General features: G+C 44.7%; 1 protein-coding gene and 1 long non-coding RNA gene across 2 annotated transcripts; one reads left to right on the forward strand and one right to left on the reverse strand.

Annotated features, from left to right (window-relative positions):
• Positions 1–1,336: 1,336 nt before the first annotated feature.
• H1-1 (H1.1 linker histone, cluster member) lies at positions 1,337–3,005 on the forward strand. The gene has a single exon (XM_019985441.2). The coding sequence runs from the start codon at positions 1,403–1,405 to the stop codon at positions 2,057–2,059; it is 657 nt and encodes a 218-aa protein (XP_019841000.1). The 5' UTR covers positions 1,337–1,402; the 3' UTR covers positions 2,060–3,005.
• Positions 3,006–9,408: 6,403 nt separating this feature from the next.
• Positions 9,409–13,723, reverse strand: LOC109577441 (uncharacterized). Its single transcript, XR_011563297.1, has 3 exons — positions 13,465–13,723; positions 13,305–13,390; positions 9,409–10,362 (listed from the first exon to the last, which is right to left on the reverse strand). It is a non-coding gene; the product is annotated as an uncharacterized lncRNA (long non-coding RNA).
• Between the last annotated feature and the right edge of the window lie 4,208 nt (positions 13,724–17,931).

Consider the following 17,931-nt stretch of genomic DNA (forward strand, 5'->3'; position numbering starts at 1 on the left):
CGCTGAGGGTCAGACACGACTGAGCTACTTCACTTTCACTTTTCACTTTCATGCTTTGGAGAAGGAAATGGCAACCCACTCCAGTGTTCTGGCCTGGAGAATCCCAGGGACGGGGGAGCCTGGTGAGCTGCCGTCTCTGAGGTCGCACAGAGTTGGACACTACTGAAGCGACTTAGCAGCAGCAGCAGCAGGGGGAAATTCGGGTCTTTAAAACCAGTGCGGACTTGTTTGAAAACCGCAGGCACTCGCGCGGGAATGACTTGTCATTGCTTCACTCTCCCTACTGCTAGGAGATTGCCCAGGACAGAATTGTGAAAGGGGAGTTTTATTCTCTCAGTAGTTTGATTCACATTGTGAAGTCATTTTAGCATTGTTGCTGCTTTTACAGCCACGACAAGTTAAAGGGAGAGTGCCCTAAAATATTATCTCGGGGCTGTGTTCTCTCATTTTCATACTAAAGCAACTTTGCCCCCTGCTCCCACATCCTCCCTGGGTGCAATGCCTGTCCGGGCACAGTTTAGTCCACCCAGAGCTTACTTGATGTCTTTCGTGTGCTAGGTTTGCAGCTTGGTATATGTTATGAGGATAAAAGGCGATCCAAAATGTGTTACGTGCACTGGGCTGTGGAAATAAGTCGCAATTACAGAAATTGCGGGCTAAGCTTTCCACAGGTGCAGCTTGAGTGTCAATTGCAGTGTTAACCAATTCTTTTGTTTTCTACAATTCTCTTTTGTCCCAAATAAACGCACCCTGGTTCAGACCAAGGGCATCCGCGTCTCAGGTCTTTACCACACATACTCAGCGTTGCCAGGAAAGAAAGTGGCATTAATGAGAACTTTTCCCAAACCTGCAGACCAGGCCTACATACTCTCGCTTTCCGCTCTCCCTTTCAGTCATTCAAGATGTAACCTTTTGAATTGATTGCAGATTAGAAACTGATATCCCTTGCCAGTGCTTCCTAGAGGCGAGGTTTCAGGTGAAACTCCTTAGATTCTTACGCAATTGCCTTATTTAAAGGTCTTCCTCCCACCCCCAAAAGGAAAACAAAAACAAAAAAACCTGCTTTTTTTTAAAAGTCGCACCCTCTGATGGTAATGGCCCGGACCCTTCCCTGCGGAGTGGATTATTTCCGTCTCCACTGGGCGACCGTCGTCAGGGTGAGGGGTGGAAAAGGATGCTGTCTGGGTGCCTCGGTGCAAGCGGTAGGAAAGCAGGACCATAGGCCCCAGCGGCCTGCCGCTGCCTTGCGAGACCCAGTTGGGAGGGCAGGGGGCGGGGGGCGGGCGCCAGCGCTCACCAATCACAGCGCGGCCCCGCCCTATAAATATCGCGCGCTGGAGCAACCCGCGTCTTACTGCCTCGTTGGGTCTAGCGGTTTACTAAGTTTTTCCTTATTTCCGCCATGTCCGAAGTCGCGCTCCCAGCTCCAGCTGCTTCCACTTCCCCTGAGAAACCTTCAGCTGGCAAGAAGGCGAAGAAGCCTGCTAAGGCTGCAGCAGCCGCCAAGAAAAAACCCGCGGGCCCTTCAGTTTCGGAGCTGATTGTGCAAGCTGTTTCCTCCTCCAAGGAGCGCAGCGGTGTGTCCCTGGCCGCGCTGAAGAAGGCGCTGGCGGCCGCTGGCTACGATGTGGAAAAGAATAACAGCCGCATCAAGCTGGGTCTTAAGAGCCTAGTGGGCAAAGGCACCCTGGTGCAGACCAAGGGCACCGGCGCCTCGGGTTCTTTCAAGCTCAACAAGAAAGTAGCCTCCGTGGATGCCAAGCCCACCGCCACAAAGGTGGCAACGAAAACCAAGGTAACAAGCGCTTCTAAGAAGCCCAAGAAGGCCTCTGGGGCGGCTGCTGCTAAGAAAAGTGTCAAGACTCCAAAAAAAGCTAGAAAGTCTGTGTTGACAAAGAAGTCCTCTAAGAGTCCTAAGAAGCCTAAGGCTGTGAAGCCTAAGAAAGTAGCCAAGAGCCCTGCCAAAGCCAAGGCTGTGAAACCAAAAGGGGCCAAAGTGAAGGTAACCAAGCCAAAGACCGCTGCCAAACCCAAGAAGGCAGCACCCAAGAAGAAGTAAGAGTTCCGGTTGGAAGCTGCTTCCAATAAACCAACGGCTCTTTTAAGAGCCACCAACTTATTTCAGAGAAAGAGCTTTATTACCACACAACTTTGTTTTTCTTTTTTTGCCCTCATGCAAATACAGTATGTGCAAGCCACTCTTAGTTCTACATTAGAATCTTTTTGAGGCTAAGTCAAACTCACGCTGTGGGGTTAGAAGCTTGTGGTTTTGGCCTTAGACTATTTCCCTAGTCCCATTTTAACCTGAAGCTTACATTTGTAGTTGTATGTCAGAAACAAGCGGGGAAACTTTGGGGGCCTACCCCATAATAGTCCTCAGCTGCACGATTGAGGGCTGGGTCCGTGTACCATGTGCTCATTTGTCTATTAAAGATTTCTCTGGTTATCTGAGATCAAAGCTGGGACATAGGTTCTTGGGCCATACTGCTATGGCTAAGTTGGCTTTCCCCAAAATTGGGTGGCTCTGAAATGCTTTTAAGGTGACCTTGGGAACGACAGTGATCCGCCGGCTAACCCGGCGCTCAGATTGGTGTCTTCGAGTTCACCAGGTAGGCCTTGCAAGCCTCAGGCTGCGCCATCGAGGCCAGGCTCAGCCGACTTATCCCGGGGCCATTTGCAGGTTGTCAGCTAGTTTCCCGCCAGGGTCACGAGAACTTGGCTGCCCTGGAATTTGGGAGCTAAAGCCCAAAAGCTCTTACCGGGTTTCTCTGTTCCTGGAATCAGAACTGCCCAGATTGGATAATAATTGAAATTTCCATTCTGTGCCTAACTAGAGAGTATTTCTCCACGTGCAGGGTTTTCAACTCTGGTGTGCTACACCACGTTAAATATTGATATTTGGGGACACTTTTATAAAATTGGCTCTGAAAGCTTTCGAAGTTTTAATTTTGGAATTCAGTTTAATTACTACTTTTTTTCACATCCAAGGTGAAAAAACACAATACCATATGTTGAGCTCGGTTTACTCACTCAAACTTAACGAAACTCAATTAGTTGTAAAACTTTACATAAAACGGTGCAAATTTTTTTAATGTGAATACCAACCATTTTTTTTGTACTGCATTTGCTAAGAATTTCCATAGTAAATTTGAATAATATTTTTAGCAGTCAGCCCTTTTTAGTTCTCGGTTTTAATTAACATGGTATTAAGTTTTGTCCTTTAACATGTTATTAATTTTTTGTATCTCCATTATATTTAAATGGTTCCCTTCAATTGTTTTCTACTTTTTTAAATTAAATGGCAGCTATACTTTCTTCTAGTGGAGGTGATGGAATTCCAGTTGAGCTCTTTCAAATCCTGAAAGATGATGCTGTGAAAGTGCTGCACTCAATATGCCAGCAAATTTGGAAAACTCAGCAGTGGCCACAGGACTGGAAAAGGGCAGTTTTCATTCCAATCCCAAAGAAAGGCAATGCCAAAGAATGCTCAAACTACCGCACAATTGCACTCATCTCACATGCTAGTAAAGTAATGCTCAAAATTCTCCAAGCCAGGCTTCAGCAATATGTGAACCGTGACCTTCCTGATGTTCAAGCTGGTTTTAGAAAAGGCAGAGGAACCAGAGATCAAATTGCCAACATCTGCTGGATCGTGGAAAAAGCAAGAGAATTCCAGAAAAACATCTATTTCTGCTTTATTGACTATGCCAAAGCCTTTGACTGTGTGGATCACAATAAACTGTGGAAAATTCTGAAAGAGATGGGAATGCCAGACCACATGATCTGCCTCTTGAGAAATTTGTATGCAGGTCAGGAAGCAACAGTTAGAACTGGACATGGAACAACAGACTGGTTCCAAATATGAAAAGGAGTACATCAAGGCTGTGTATTGTCACCCTGCTTATTTAACTTCTATGCAGAGTACATCATGAGAAACGCTGGACTGGAAGAAGCACAAGCTGGGATCAAGATTGCCAGGAGAAATATCAATAACCTCAGATATGCAGATGACACCACCCTTATGGCAGAAAGTGAAGAGGAACTCAAAAGCCTCTTGATGAAAGTGAAAGTGGAGAGTGAAAAAGTTGGCTTAAAGCTCAACATTCAGAAAACAAAGATCATGGCATCTGGTCCCATCACTTCATGAGAAATAGATGGGGAAACAGTGGAAACAGTGTCAGACTTTATTTTTGGGGGCTCCAAAATCACTGCAGATTGTGACTGCAGCCATGAAATTAAAAGACGCTTACTCTTTGGAAGGAAAGTTATGACCAACCTAGATAGCATATTCAAAAGCAGAGACATTACTTTGCCAACAAAGGTCCGTCTAGTCAAGGCCATGGTTTTTCCTGTGGTCATGTATGGATGTGAGAGTTGGACTGTGAAGAAGGCTGAGCACAGAAGAATTGGTGCTTTTCAACTGTGGTGTTGGAGAAGACTCTTGAGAGTCCCTTGGACTGCAAGGAGATCCAACCAGTCCATTCTGAAGGAGATCAGCCCTGGGATTTCTTTGGAAGGAATGATGCTAAAGCTGAACCTCCAGTACTTTGGCCACCTCATGCGAAGAGTTGACTCATTGGAAAAGACTCTGATGCTGGGAGGGATTAGGGGCAGGAAGAGAAGGGGATGACAGAGGATGAGATGGCTGGATGGCATTTATGACTCGATGGACGTGAGTCTGGGTGAACTCCGGGAGTTGTTGATGGACAGGGAGGCCTGGCATGCTGCGATTCATGGGGTTGAAAAGAGTCGGACACGACTGAGCGACTGAACTGAACTGAGACTTTCTTTCTTCATGTACTTGATATTATCATGTGGTTTTTCTCTTTTAATTTGTTCAATGCTTTCTTAAGATGTTGAACTCTCAAACTCAATGTGGCTGAAAGAATAAACTAGAAGAATGAGATGAGTTTTCCTAAAATGATCATCTATAAGAAAGAAGCAAGTGTGCTATGATGAAGCTGGGAGGGTAAATCAGAAGTTTTGTTGTGAAATTTGCAGTCTAAGAGATTTGCCAAGTGGATTAACTGGGTTTAAATGTTGCTGATAGACTAAATTGATTAGATGCCTGAGAATAGTTCCTTGGTTTAGTGGTATGGATGTCAGTAGTAGCTTTGACAGAGTAGTTTAGGGGAGGATGGAGTTGAATTAAATTGGAGCCATACATTTTGGAATCATTGGTATATGGATGGCATATAAAGTCATGACACTTGGTGAGGTCACCAAGAAGGGTGAATGAGGTGAAGAATATAAAGAACGGTAAAGGATAGAGACCTGGTCCTGACATTTTATCGTCCATAAAAATGAATCATTATTCCACCTCTTTGTGCTTCCCTTTGCTTATTTATTGTAAATTAAGCTTTTTGTGCACAAGCCAAGAGGCTTCCCTCTTGGCAAGCACAGAATGTGCCTGCAATTGTGAAGGCAGTTCCATTCTCCCAGCTGTGGAGTTCAGTATTTAAAACTGCTGCTAAACTCTCAGTTTTAAAAGAGGGAACCTAGCTCAGGGGAGAGACTATCACTGCTGCAGGAGTTCACCTTTACATGGTACAGGTTAGATTAAAACTCCTCGGCAGGTATTCAGTACATGCTGATTCTTTCTGTCTCCATCCTGAGTTTCCAGTCAGTTTCTCTCCATCTTAGAAGCCCCCTTTTATGAGCCCACAATCATCTCTCATTCTGTCAATACATCTTCACCAATAAACCAGAAGCTTTCTCAAATGTAGCCAGAGCACCTCAAACCTGTTCCTTCCATAAGGAAGATTTTTAAAAGGTAGAACTCAGAAAGAGATTTTCAGCTAAAGGGGGCCTTCCTAAAGACAACAAGCCGATACTTCCAGAATTCAAGTGAAACAAGGGTGATATTAAAATGTCAGGGTGCAGGACTTCAAGAGCACCTTCAAGAGGACCCCCAAAGGGATGTATTCACTTAGAACAAGGAGAGAAGAAATTATGGAATAAGAATCTTGTGTGTTCTCAGAGTTGTCCAGCAGAGGGAGGCCTCTGGCTGATGGCAGGCTAACAACAGAGAAGGTGGAAATTGGAGGCCTTTAATAACCATCATGTTCCCTACTTCTAAGTGACTAGAAACAGGGTTACCCATTAAAAGTTTTTTTTTTTTTACTAGGAAAAGGACTATATTTACTTTTGTATCAAATTTATTTAGAATTTTCTATCAAATCCTAATTTTAAAAACTTTTAAATGTGTTCTTACACTTGTTATCAGATAGGACACATTTAAGTTTCAACTGATTTGAAGGTTTGTAACTTAGCATATTAAAAAGCAGAGATATCACTTTGCCTACAAAGATCCGTCTAGTCAAGGCTATGGTTTTTCCAGTAGTCATGTATGGATGTAAGAGTTGGACTATAAAGAAAGCTGAGCGCCGAAGAATTGATGCTTTTGAACTGTGGTATTGGAGAAGACTCCTGAGAGTTCCTTAATGCAAGGAGATACGACCAGTCCATCCTAAAGGAAATCAGTCCTGAATATTCATTGGAAGGACTGATGTTGAAGCTGAAACTCCAATACTTTGGCCACTTGATGCAAAGAGCTGACTCATTTGAAAAGCTCCTGATGCTGGGAAAGATTGAAGGCAGGAGGAGAAAGGGAAGACAGGATGAGACGGTTGGATGGCATCCCCGACTCAATGGACATGAGTGTGAGTAAACTCCAGGAGTTGATGATGGACAGGGAGGCCTGGCGCTGCAGTCCATGGGGTCGCAGAGGTGGACACGACTGAGCAACTGAACTGAACATATAGTTTGGATTATTGCATGAATTACAAATGTGATGGCTAGTAGAAAGCTTACTAATCTTATGTTTCTCTGTCTTCCAGCTACTAAAACAAAACCCAGTTAAGGCCAAAACTTCATTATCTTACCTCCCATATTTCAGCAAGACATAACAATACATAGATCTGACTGCATGTTGGTGGAGTTCCTATCCATGGCTTTGGTTTTCTCTATAAAAAGGGCAAAAGTCCTGGGTAAAAGCAAGGTCTGATACTGTGGCAAAACAGAAATGACGAGGAAGGAGAAATCTCTGTTTGCCAAGGCAGAGCATGGGGAGGCGATTGGCTCCCAAACCCAGCAGAAATTCCAGGAGAGACCTCCTCAAAAAGCAACCTTCATCGGAGAAGGCCTGCGCCCTGCATGAAGGGATGCAGACAGAATTTCTTTCCCACACTTCACGGACCCACAGCACTGTGTATGTACTGTGATGTATGAGGGGTGTCATCCTTTGATCCTGGGGTCCCAGTGGAGAGGATAACAAGCAGACTGTGGGGAGGATCATAACCAGCAGGTGACAATTTGGACAGTGACAGAAGGGAATAGGATGGGGATGTAAGGCTTCATCCAATTATCTGGTCTCAAGATTTCCATAGAAATGGGTCTAAGTGGTCCCAGATGTTTCTGGGAGAACTCTGCCCAGTTAGCATCACGCAACTTTCACCCTGCAACTGTATCACTCCCTGCTTCCCTTGCTTTAGCTTTTACCTGTCCAAATGGTAATCATACAGTCATAGAGCCTTGGATATGGACCTTTAAAGCTCCTTAAAGACAATGCCTTCCAACCCCTCCTGCAGCAGATAAGAAAATACAATAAAATAACTCATACAAGATGCCCAGGTAGCTAATAGCAGCTAGTAAACACTTCTAACTATAAAATTTGACATGTTTATAAGGGTTACATTAACTATAATTTTTAAGCACTGCTTATTGCGTTTGCCTAATAACCACGGGGTACAATAATATTTCAGAGAAGGCAATGGCACCCCACTCCAGTACTCTTGCCTGGAAAATCCCATGGACGGAGGAGCCTGGTAGGCTGCAGTCCATGGGGTCGCTAAGAGTCGGACATGACTGAGAGACTTCACTTTCACTTTTCTGCATTGGAGAAGGAAATGGCAACCCATTCCAGTGTTCTTGCCTGGAGAATCCCAGGGACGGGGGAGCCTGGTGGGCTGCCGTCTATGGGATCGCACAGAGTCGGACACAACTGAATCGACTTAGCAGCAGAAGCAGCACAATAATATTTAATGTGATCTGTTGGTCACTTAATCATGTCCAACTCTTTGCAATCCCATGAACTGTAGCCCACCAGGATTCTCTGTCCATTGGAATTCTCCAGGCAACAATACTGGAGAGGGTTGTCATTCCCTTCTCTGGGAGATCTTCTTGACCCAGGGATCGAACCTGAGTCTCCTGTACTTCAGGCAGATTCTTTACGATCTGAGCCACAGGGGCCCTTACAATATTTATATATCTTATTATGTGTAACATAGACTTGTAGAAGGTGTATCTGTCACAACTCCATTCTTTGATTAGGGCTCCAGGTTCATCATATTATGCACAACTGCCTAAGGATTTATGCTTATAACATTAAAAAAAAAAAATACAGAAGACATACGTGGATAGATACGGCAGGATGGGAGGGAGAGGCGGAGAAGGCAATGGGAAGGAGATGGGAGAGGGCAAACTGATAGGGGTGGGGACAACTCCAGGAGTATAGGAAGAGATTCCACACAACTAAGCCCAAAATAACCTCAGATATGCAGATGAACAGTGTCAGACTTTATTTTTGGGGGCTCCAAAATCACTGCAGATGGTGACTGCAGCCATGAAATTAAAAGACGCTTACTCCTTGGAAGGAAAGTTATGACCAACCTAGACAGCATATTCAAAAGCAGAGACATTACTTTGCCAACAAAGGCCCGTCTAGTCAAGGCCATGGTTTTTCCAGTGGTCATGTATGGATGTGAGAGTTGGACTGTGAAGAAGGCTGAGCGCAGAAGAATTGGTGCTTTTCAACTGTGGTGTTGGAGAAGACTCTTGAGAGTCCCTTGGACTGCAAGGAGATCCAACCAGTCCATTCTGAAGGAGATCAGCCCTGGGATTTCTTTGGAAGGAATGATGCTAAAGCTGAACCTCCAGTACTTTGGCCACCTCATGCGAAGAGTTGACTCATTGGAAAAGACTCTGATGCTGGGAGGGATTGGGGGCAGGAGGAGAAGGGGATGACAGAGGATGAGATGGCTGGATGGCATCACTGACTCGATGGACGTGAGTCTGGGTGAACTCCGGGAGTTGTTGATGGACAGGGAGGCCTGGCATGCTGCGATTCATGGGGTCGCAAAGAGTCGGACACAACTGAGCAACTGAACTAAACTGAAAGCCCATGAGAGACTGATGACATTAATGTGTAAATGGAATGAGTCCTAAGGCAATGGGGAGTGGTAGGGCCAGAGAGCACATACATTCTGTACCCAACTGCAAGGTGTCTGTCCTCCTTCCCAGTCCCCTACCCCTCTATATACTACCAACTAGGAAAGTTCTCAATTCTTGGTAGAAGGCATAACCATTAAAGGTCTTAGACTAGAGAATCATTCACTCATTCAACAAATATTTATCTATTTATTTACTTATTTATTTATTGGCTTGATCTTAGTTCCCCAACCAGGGATCTCACCCAGGCCCAAGGTAGTGAAAGCATCGAGTCCTAACCACTGGATCACTAGGGAATTCCCTCAACAAATATTTGCTGTATATCTACTATGAACTAAGTACTGTAACAGGAACAAAAACAAACACTCCTATTCTCTATTAAACTTAATTTCTTCATTAGTAAAATGAAGATGTTAATGCCTGATTTACCCATCATTCTAAGCCCAACCCTTTGCAACAGCAGTAAGTAACCTAAAGTTTTTTTTATCAGTTTCTCTAAATAGTCCTTCCGGTCTCTGGTAGATGCTGGCATGCCCCAAAGACCCATCCTGATGGCAATGCTCACCTCTGCACCTTCTACTGCTCTGCACTTCTACAAGGTCTCCCTTACCTGTGGAGTCTTACAGCTCTCAGCCTGCTCTCCTGGTCCTGATCTGCTTTGCCTTGCATATATATAAAGACCTTTTCCCTGGTGGCTCAAGCAGTAAAGAATCTGCCTGCAATGCAGGAGACCCAGGTTTTATCCCTGGGTCAGGAAGATCCCCCGGAGAAGGGAATGGCTACCTACTCCAGTATTCTTGCCTGGAGAATTCCAATGGACAAAGGAGCCTGGCTGGCTACACTCCATGGGGTCACAAAGAGTCAGACATGACAGAGTAACTTTCATTTCACTTTCATGACCAAGATATTATGGGAAATCTAGAATTTTCCCTCAACTACACTGAGTGCTGGGAGAATAAAAGAAGATACAACTGGGACTTAAAAGTGGGTACTAGAGAAGACTTCTCTCCAAATCCTTTGGGGGTGATTGTTCTCCAGTGGTGATGCAAATGTAGCTCCTTCCAGTCTGTGGCTTGTCTCTCTTCAGGTCATGGCTCCAAGGATGCCCTGGGGATAGTCTCTGACCCACAGACTCTAAAAAAGATGGAGAACTGTGACTGGCAGTTCTGAAGGGATACACACCACTTTTGCCTACCTTCTACAAACTAATATTCAGTCATTTGACAAGAAGGGGCTAGCAGGAGTCTAACTTTGAATCCAGGAAGAAGAGGAAAGGGACCGTACTTAACAAAAGTTTAAAAATCTCTGACACAGGTGCTTTACTGATTTTCATCATCTGGCTGTGACCCATCTCCCAATCCTGCCACATCACAGAGGCCAGCATCAATTGATTGGTTTTGAGATATTAAGAAACTAATGAACCAGTACAGCACCTCAAACACAGAGCCTACTGATAAAAAGATGTACAAGCCAAATGATTTTCATGATTATGAATCACGTCAATAATAAAAGGTAGTAGCTGAGGTAATTTTTATTTTTGATCTTTATTTTTGATTTCATTGAAATCCCTTTTATACAGTAAACTACACATAATTTAAATGTACAGCTTAATGAGTTTTGACAAAAGTACATTTGCATTTACCACCACCCTAATCAAGGCTTAAAATTGTCAAGATGTTAATTTTCTCCAAGTTGATATATAGCCCAGGGAATTGCCTACAAAGAGGCACAGGGGAACTATCTAAGCTGATGGAAATGTTCTGTGTCTTGATTAAGGTGGTAACTACATATACTGGTCTATAAAACTCATTGACATATAATTAATACAGGTACATTTTATTGTGTATAAGTTATCCTTCAATAAAGTTGATTTTTTATTATATTATTGGCTGGAATGGAGGTGACAATTATTTTAAGGATAATTAAGCACAATACAACATTAAGAACTGTATAATCAACTCATTATTATATATGAAAAAAGGGGATAAACAGTAGCATGATCAATTAAAATTAAAAACAACCTCTAAATTTTATTTTAGCCTATGGTTTTAAAAGCTGCCCTCCTTAACAAAAGCTACCCTTCAACTTTCCAAGTTCCATTATTCTGGTTGTTTCACATTGTCCTCATTTATCAGCTTATCATTTATCAGCTTATCTATCAAGAAAAAGCTATCAGATAAACTCATTCATATGGGGATATAAACATATGTTAAACTTTAGTGAACACTTTAATTTCAAAAGAAAATACTGGTTAGACAAAACTAAAAACATCAATACTTAATGGTAAGACTATACTTACTGAAACAAGTAAATGGGAAGAGCTGGAGAACAGGCCCTTTCTAGATTCTCCCTTCTCTCCCTCCCCACCCCAGCACATACCCTGGGCCTTCATACAAATGGGATCACCAACTCGAACCACCTGGTCTATATTAGGGTTCCTGCTCAGCAGCTGGAGTTAGCTCTCTCTAGTGTTAGTCGCTTATTGTATCTGATTCTTTGCAACCCCACGGACTGTTGCCCACCAGGCTCCTCTATCCATGGGATTCTCCAGGCAAGAACACTGGAGTGGAGTGGGTTGCCATTCCCTTCTCCAGAGGATCTTCCTGACCCAGGGATTAAACCCAGGTCTCCTGCATTGCAGGCAGATTCTTTACCATCTGAGTCACCAGGGAAACCGTGAGGTTAAGGACTATGCTACTTGAATCCTAGGTGACATCATATTGTTATGTCCTATCTCTCACTATGCCACATCAGAGTATCTGGCAGCACTTATTAAGAGTAACTGTTGGAATCTGAAGGTTTACCACTGGGAGGGTGAAAAGGTAAACTGGATGGGAGGGAGGGGAAGGAGAGATGCACACACCTGAGGGAGGAGCACTAGGATTAGATAGGATTTAGATAAATTAGGACTTCCCTGGTGGCTCAGACGGTAAAGCATCTGTCTACAATGTGGGAGACCTGGGTTCGAGCCCTGGGTTGGGAAGATCCCCTGGAGAAGGAAAGGGCAATCCACTCTAGTACCATTGCCTGGAAAATCCCATGGACAGAGGAGCCTGGTAGGCTATAGTCTATAGGGTTGCAAAGAGTTGGACATGACTGAGCGACTTCACCTTCAGATAAATTAGACATACAGCAACAAGGAAAGATCTTACACACATGTTGAAAGGTGTTTGGGAAACATCTTAGAAACAGCATGAGATCACAGTAGCAGAGTCTGCCAGTTCTCCACACTGTGGAAGTATACAACCTAAATGTTTTTCTAAATGTTCTTCAACAGAGGGACACTGGAGCACATTATGATTTATTCTTTCAATGGGATGGGCTACACTGCCTGTATCTACATAGATAAACAAAATCAATACCACGTGGGGAAAAAGGCAAGGGACAGAAGTTTAGATATAAAAGGTCAGTGCTGCAAGACAGCATTTAATATTGCTTTAGTGAAAGTGAAAGTCACTCAATCTTGTGACTCTTTGCGACCCATGGACTTCCATGGAGTTCTCCAGGCCAGAATACTGGAGTGGGCAGCCTTTCCCTTCTCGAGAGGATCTTCACAACCCAGGGATCGAACCCAGGTCTCCCGAATTGTAGGCAGATTCTTTACCAGCTGAGTCACAAGGGAACACCCAAGGACACCAGGGAGTGCTGGATATTGCTTTGCTTGACCTTAAAACTTCATGGAAATTATGTCATATCCATCTAATCTTAGGGAAAATACTTTTTGATATTTTTAACAAAAGCAGTTACTGGGAGAATAGAACCTATCTCCAGAAGCATGGATACCCCTAAGAGAGAGAGGTGGTGTTCTTCCCTCGGCGCGTCACCTTTTTATTTCTCTAAAAACAATCTGCAGCAGTAAGTCAAATGTTAGCTTTTAAAAATCCGGGGGTTGGATACGCAGATTTCCACTACTTATTTTTTGTACTTTTCTATTTGAAGTCTTTCACAGGAAAACAAAACAAAACAGTAACTACAAAGCGCGGCTAGAAGGAACTAACTGCAGGTTCATGGACTCCACACCAGCCTCACCCTCGCCCTCCTGCCACCCGCCCTAGGACTGTGTTTACTCATCCTACCTCTTTTCTTGCTGGCAGACCTGGGGTTTCCATCTTCGTCACCTGACGAGCCCACCTGGATCAGCTCCATTTCCAGAGTTCTCGCCCTGAGAGAGAAATGAAAAAAGAATCAGCAAAGACCCCCAAGATGCTTGCTGCGATTCCAGCCTCAGACCCTCACTTTGACTAGGGACGCGGAGTGAACTCTCAGGTGAAAGGATGCTGGATCTGAGCAAGGAATGCTGGCCAATCAGAGAAGCCGAGAAACAAGTTACGCGTGGGGTACACGTAGGGCTTGTAAAGTTAGTAGCCGGGGCAGCGGGGGCGGTAACGGTACTCGCGGCGGCCAGGGCGGGACCAGCTTTGTGGGCGGGGCTTCTGCGGTGAGCAAAGGTCGCGGGACCCCACACGGCGTGCGGGCCCTGGCTCTGAGCTGCGTTGCTTACGCTGGAGACGCTGGAATCCCGCATCGCGAGATTTCCTCTCCTTAGGTTTGTGGCGGAGTCGCGTCGCTACTGCGACGGGTTTGCCTTCACAGCGGCTCCTTACTTGCTGGTCTCTGTGCATGCGTCTCGTGAACAACCGAATTTCGGGTTTAAGAATCACAAATGAGGAAAGACGAGTCGTCCTTACCAACAAACAAAACATGGAAAACATCTTTTTAAGAAATAAACTCGTGATCTAGTTCTTTCAGAACTTTCCTGAAATACGTCACGGACAGTGGCAGGGAAAGGATATGTAACTTAAACCCCCCTCCTCTCCTCATCCTCATAGAACAGCCCCCACCCGTTCGCGAAATTCGCGGAGTCCTGGACCCCATGCAGCGGCCGGCCACCAGAAAATGTGAAAGGGCGGCCGCAGCATAAGGGCAACCCCCACGGGTCCTGCCGCACGCCCTGCTTTAGCTGGGGGAGGACCTTGAACCCCTCCTCCCTCCCAGGACCCTCATCTGGAGAGAAATGAGAGTGCTCCGTGGATTTGGGGAAAGTGGTAAAGTCATCTGTGGCTCATCTGGGGGTGTGGTGGGCCTGCGTAAGGCCAAAGAAGTGATGCCTGACGACACCTCCAGGGGAGAAGACCCTTCTGTGTTACCTGCAGAACCTCAGAATGTCAGACCTCTGCCTGAGATCCCCTCCGTTATATCTACATCCCTTTTTAACTTGGGGCAGACCAAGCTTCCCTAAGTTATTTAAAGTATCTCTAGGAATTTGCTTCAACGGTTGAGAACCACATACGTGGGCTGAGCCCCACACAGTGGGCAGAGCCCCACACAGTAGTGAATGTTCTTCTTTGTCGATCACTTGAGTTAATATTTTTGAAGTAGCAGAAGGCCCAGAGAAATAATTGAATTACCCAGGATGCCACAAAGATTAAGTGATGGTGGCCCAAGAATTCTTTTCGGCAAGTCTTAAAAGTATGAAAGGGCTTTGCAATCATTATATAAAAAACAAAAACGCCTGTTTATTTTGTATAGCTAGTGCTTTGTGCCTGAGCATTTCCCACTACAACCTGGGATTATTGCCCACTATTACACTTGAGGAGGTGGAGACCCAGAGAGGTAGTGTCACTTGTTCATTAAAATCAGAAATTGGACTGGACCCTAGGAAAGTGGATCATTTTATTTTTAAACTTTACCTAATATCTTTAATGGATCCAGGATGTCCAGCAAACTAAGGCAGGAATTCAGGAGTGGTAAGAAGAGATGGCAAGAATACACAGAACTGTACAAAAAAGATCTTCACGACCCAGATAATCACGATGGTGTGATCACTGACCTAGAGCCAGACATCCTGGAATGTGAAGTCAAGTGGGCCTTAGAAAGCATCACTATGAACAAAGCTAATGGAGGCGATGGAATTCCAGTTGAGCTCTTTCAAATCCTGAAAGATGATGCTGTGAAAGTGCTGCACTCAATATGCCAGCAAATTTGGAAAACTCAGCAGTGGCCACAGAACTGGAAAAGGTCAGTTTTCATTCCAATCCCAAAGAAAGGCAATGCCAAAGAATGCTCTAACTACCACACAATTGCACTCATCTCACATGCTAGTAAAGTAATGCTCAAAATTCTCCAAGCCAGGCTTCAGCAATATGTGAACCGTGACCTTCCTGATGTTCAAGCTGGTTTTAGAAAAGGCAGGGGAACCAGAGATCAAATTGCCAACATCTGCTGGATCGTGGAAAAAGCAAGAGAGTTCCAGAAAAACATCTATTTCTTCTTTATTGACTATGCCAAAGCCTTTGACTGTGTGGATCACAATAAACTGTGGAAAATTCTGAAAGAGATGGGAATGCCAGACCACCTGACCTGCCTCTTGAGAAATTTATATGCAGGTCAGGAAGCAACTGTTAGAACTGGACATGGAACAACAGACTGGTTCCAAATAGGAAAAGGAGTTCATCAAGGCTGTATATTGTCACCCTGTTTATTTAACTTCTATGCAGAGTACATCATGAGAAATGCTAGACTGGAAGAAACACAAGCTGGAATCAAGATTGCCGGGAGAAATATCAATAACCTCAGATATGCAGATGACACCACCCTTATGGCAGAAAGTGAAGAGGAACTCAAAAGCCTCTTGATGAAAGTGAAAGTGGAGAGTGAAAAAGTTGGCTTAAAGCTCAACATTCAGAAAACGAAGATCATGGCATCCGGTCCCATCACTTCATGGAAAATAGATGGGGAAACAGTGGAAACAGTGTCAGACTTTATTTTTTGGGGGCTCCAAAATCACTGCAGATGGTGACTGCAGCCATGAAATTAAAAGACGCTTACTCCTTGGAAGGAAAGTTATGACCAACCTAGATAGCATATTCAAAAGCAGAGACATTACTTTGCCAGCAAAGGTTTGTCTAGTCAAGGCTATGGTTTTTCCTGTGGTCATGTATGGATGTGAGAGTTGGACTGTGAAGAAGGCTGAGTGCTGAAGAATTGATGCTTTTGAACTGTGGTGTTGGAGAAGACTCTTGAGAGTCCATTGGACTGCAAGGAGATCCAACCAGTCCATTCTGAAGGAGATCAGCCCTGGGATTTCTTTGGAAGGAATGATGCTAAAGCTGAACCTCCAGTACTTTGGCCACCTCATGCGAAGAGTTGACTCATTGGAAAAGACTCTGATGCTGGGAGGGATTGGGGGCAAGAGGAGAAGAGGACGACAGAGGATGAGATGGCTGGATGGCATTTATGACTCGATGGACGTGAGTCTGGGTGAACTCCGGGAGTTGTTGATGGACAGGGAGGCCTGGCATGCTGCGATTCATGGGGTCACAAAGAGTTGGACACGACTGAGCGACTGATCTGATCTGATCTGATCAAGATTGGAAAAAAAAGAAAAAATCCAGTCCCATCCTCAGAGAATTTAGGTCTTGGAGAAAAGGGACAGATGGCTAAGATAAAAGTCATGGGAAGGAGAGGGAGCTTTGAAGATTGGAGGCCCTGTCTGTGGACTACAGTGTCAAGGCAGCACCTTTGTTGCTAAGTCACTTCAGTCATGTCCGACTCTGTTCCACCCCATAGACGGCAGCCCACCAGGCTCCCCTGTCCCTGGGACTCTCCAGGCAAGAACACTAGAGTGGGCTGCCATTTCGTTCTCCAATGCATGAAAGTGAAAAGTGAAAGGGAAGTCGCTCAGTTGTGTCCGACTCTTCGAAACCCTTTGGACTGCAGCCTACCAGCCTCCTCCGTCCGTGGGATTTTCCAGGCAAGAGTACTGGAATGGGGTGCCATCACCTAGTTCTTGGAATATCACAGATTGGATCATTTTCCCTTGGAAAAAATGGGGAAATCAGGATAAACTCAAGGAGAGGAGATTAGCATAGTCTATGGTCCACAAGCTCATTAATATGCTAATCAAGCACCTTCTTGAACAACAATCACTTTATCTTCCTTATTCCTGGTGAAGAAGGGACGATTTGGGGTGAAGTGCCTAGGTGTCGAACTTCCTGCCTTTTCAGTCCCAGCTGCTGCAAAAGTACTTTTTCCCTCCCTCAGAGTCCCAAAAAACTAGTGCAGAAATTCCACTTCAGGCTGGTAGTGTGAGTGGGCAAGGTTGAGAGAGAAGGATGTGAGGATCAGTTCTCACAGAATCCCAGGCACTGAGGCTGTTTATGTGGATGAAGAAAGTGTATTTACTGACAGCACTGAGAGCTCTAAGAAATCTTGTTTCTAGAAAGAAACCGGCACTGGGTCTGTTGAGGGCTAGGGCCTCAGAATGTCTCTGTATCTCTGTCCCTCCTTAATTTAGATTTTGAGACTTTATGCATCAAGTTTCTTAGGATAAATTGCAAAAATTTCCTAAATTTATCTTATCCCATTGCTCTTTGCAATGTGACTTTGTAGTTTCTCCTTCCATGAAGAACTGGTTTAATTTTTTCTCTGTCTCTTGAATCTGGGTTTGACCAAGTGATTTAACAGATGTAACCCAAGCAGATGGTTGAAAATAGCCTGGCATAGTGCAGCTTGTACACATCTTGATTCTCTCACAACCCTGAAACTCCCATGTTATGAAAGATACTGAGCTCATTGTTGGAGGTTAAAGCGCCTGAGTCAATAGCCTGCCAACTGCCAGACTTGCAGGTGAGGCTATCCCATATCACCCAATGCCAGTCGACTTTCCAGTTGATGGAAACACCTGAGAAGACCCAGCAGAAT

This window comes from Bos indicus, chromosome 23, assembly GCF_029378745.1.
Source record: "Bos indicus isolate NIAB-ARS_2022 breed Sahiwal x Tharparkar chromosome 23, NIAB-ARS_B.indTharparkar_mat_pri_1.0, whole genome shotgun sequence".
In the NCBI taxonomy this organism is placed as follows: Eukaryota; Metazoa; Chordata; class Mammalia; order Artiodactyla; family Bovidae; genus Bos; species Bos indicus.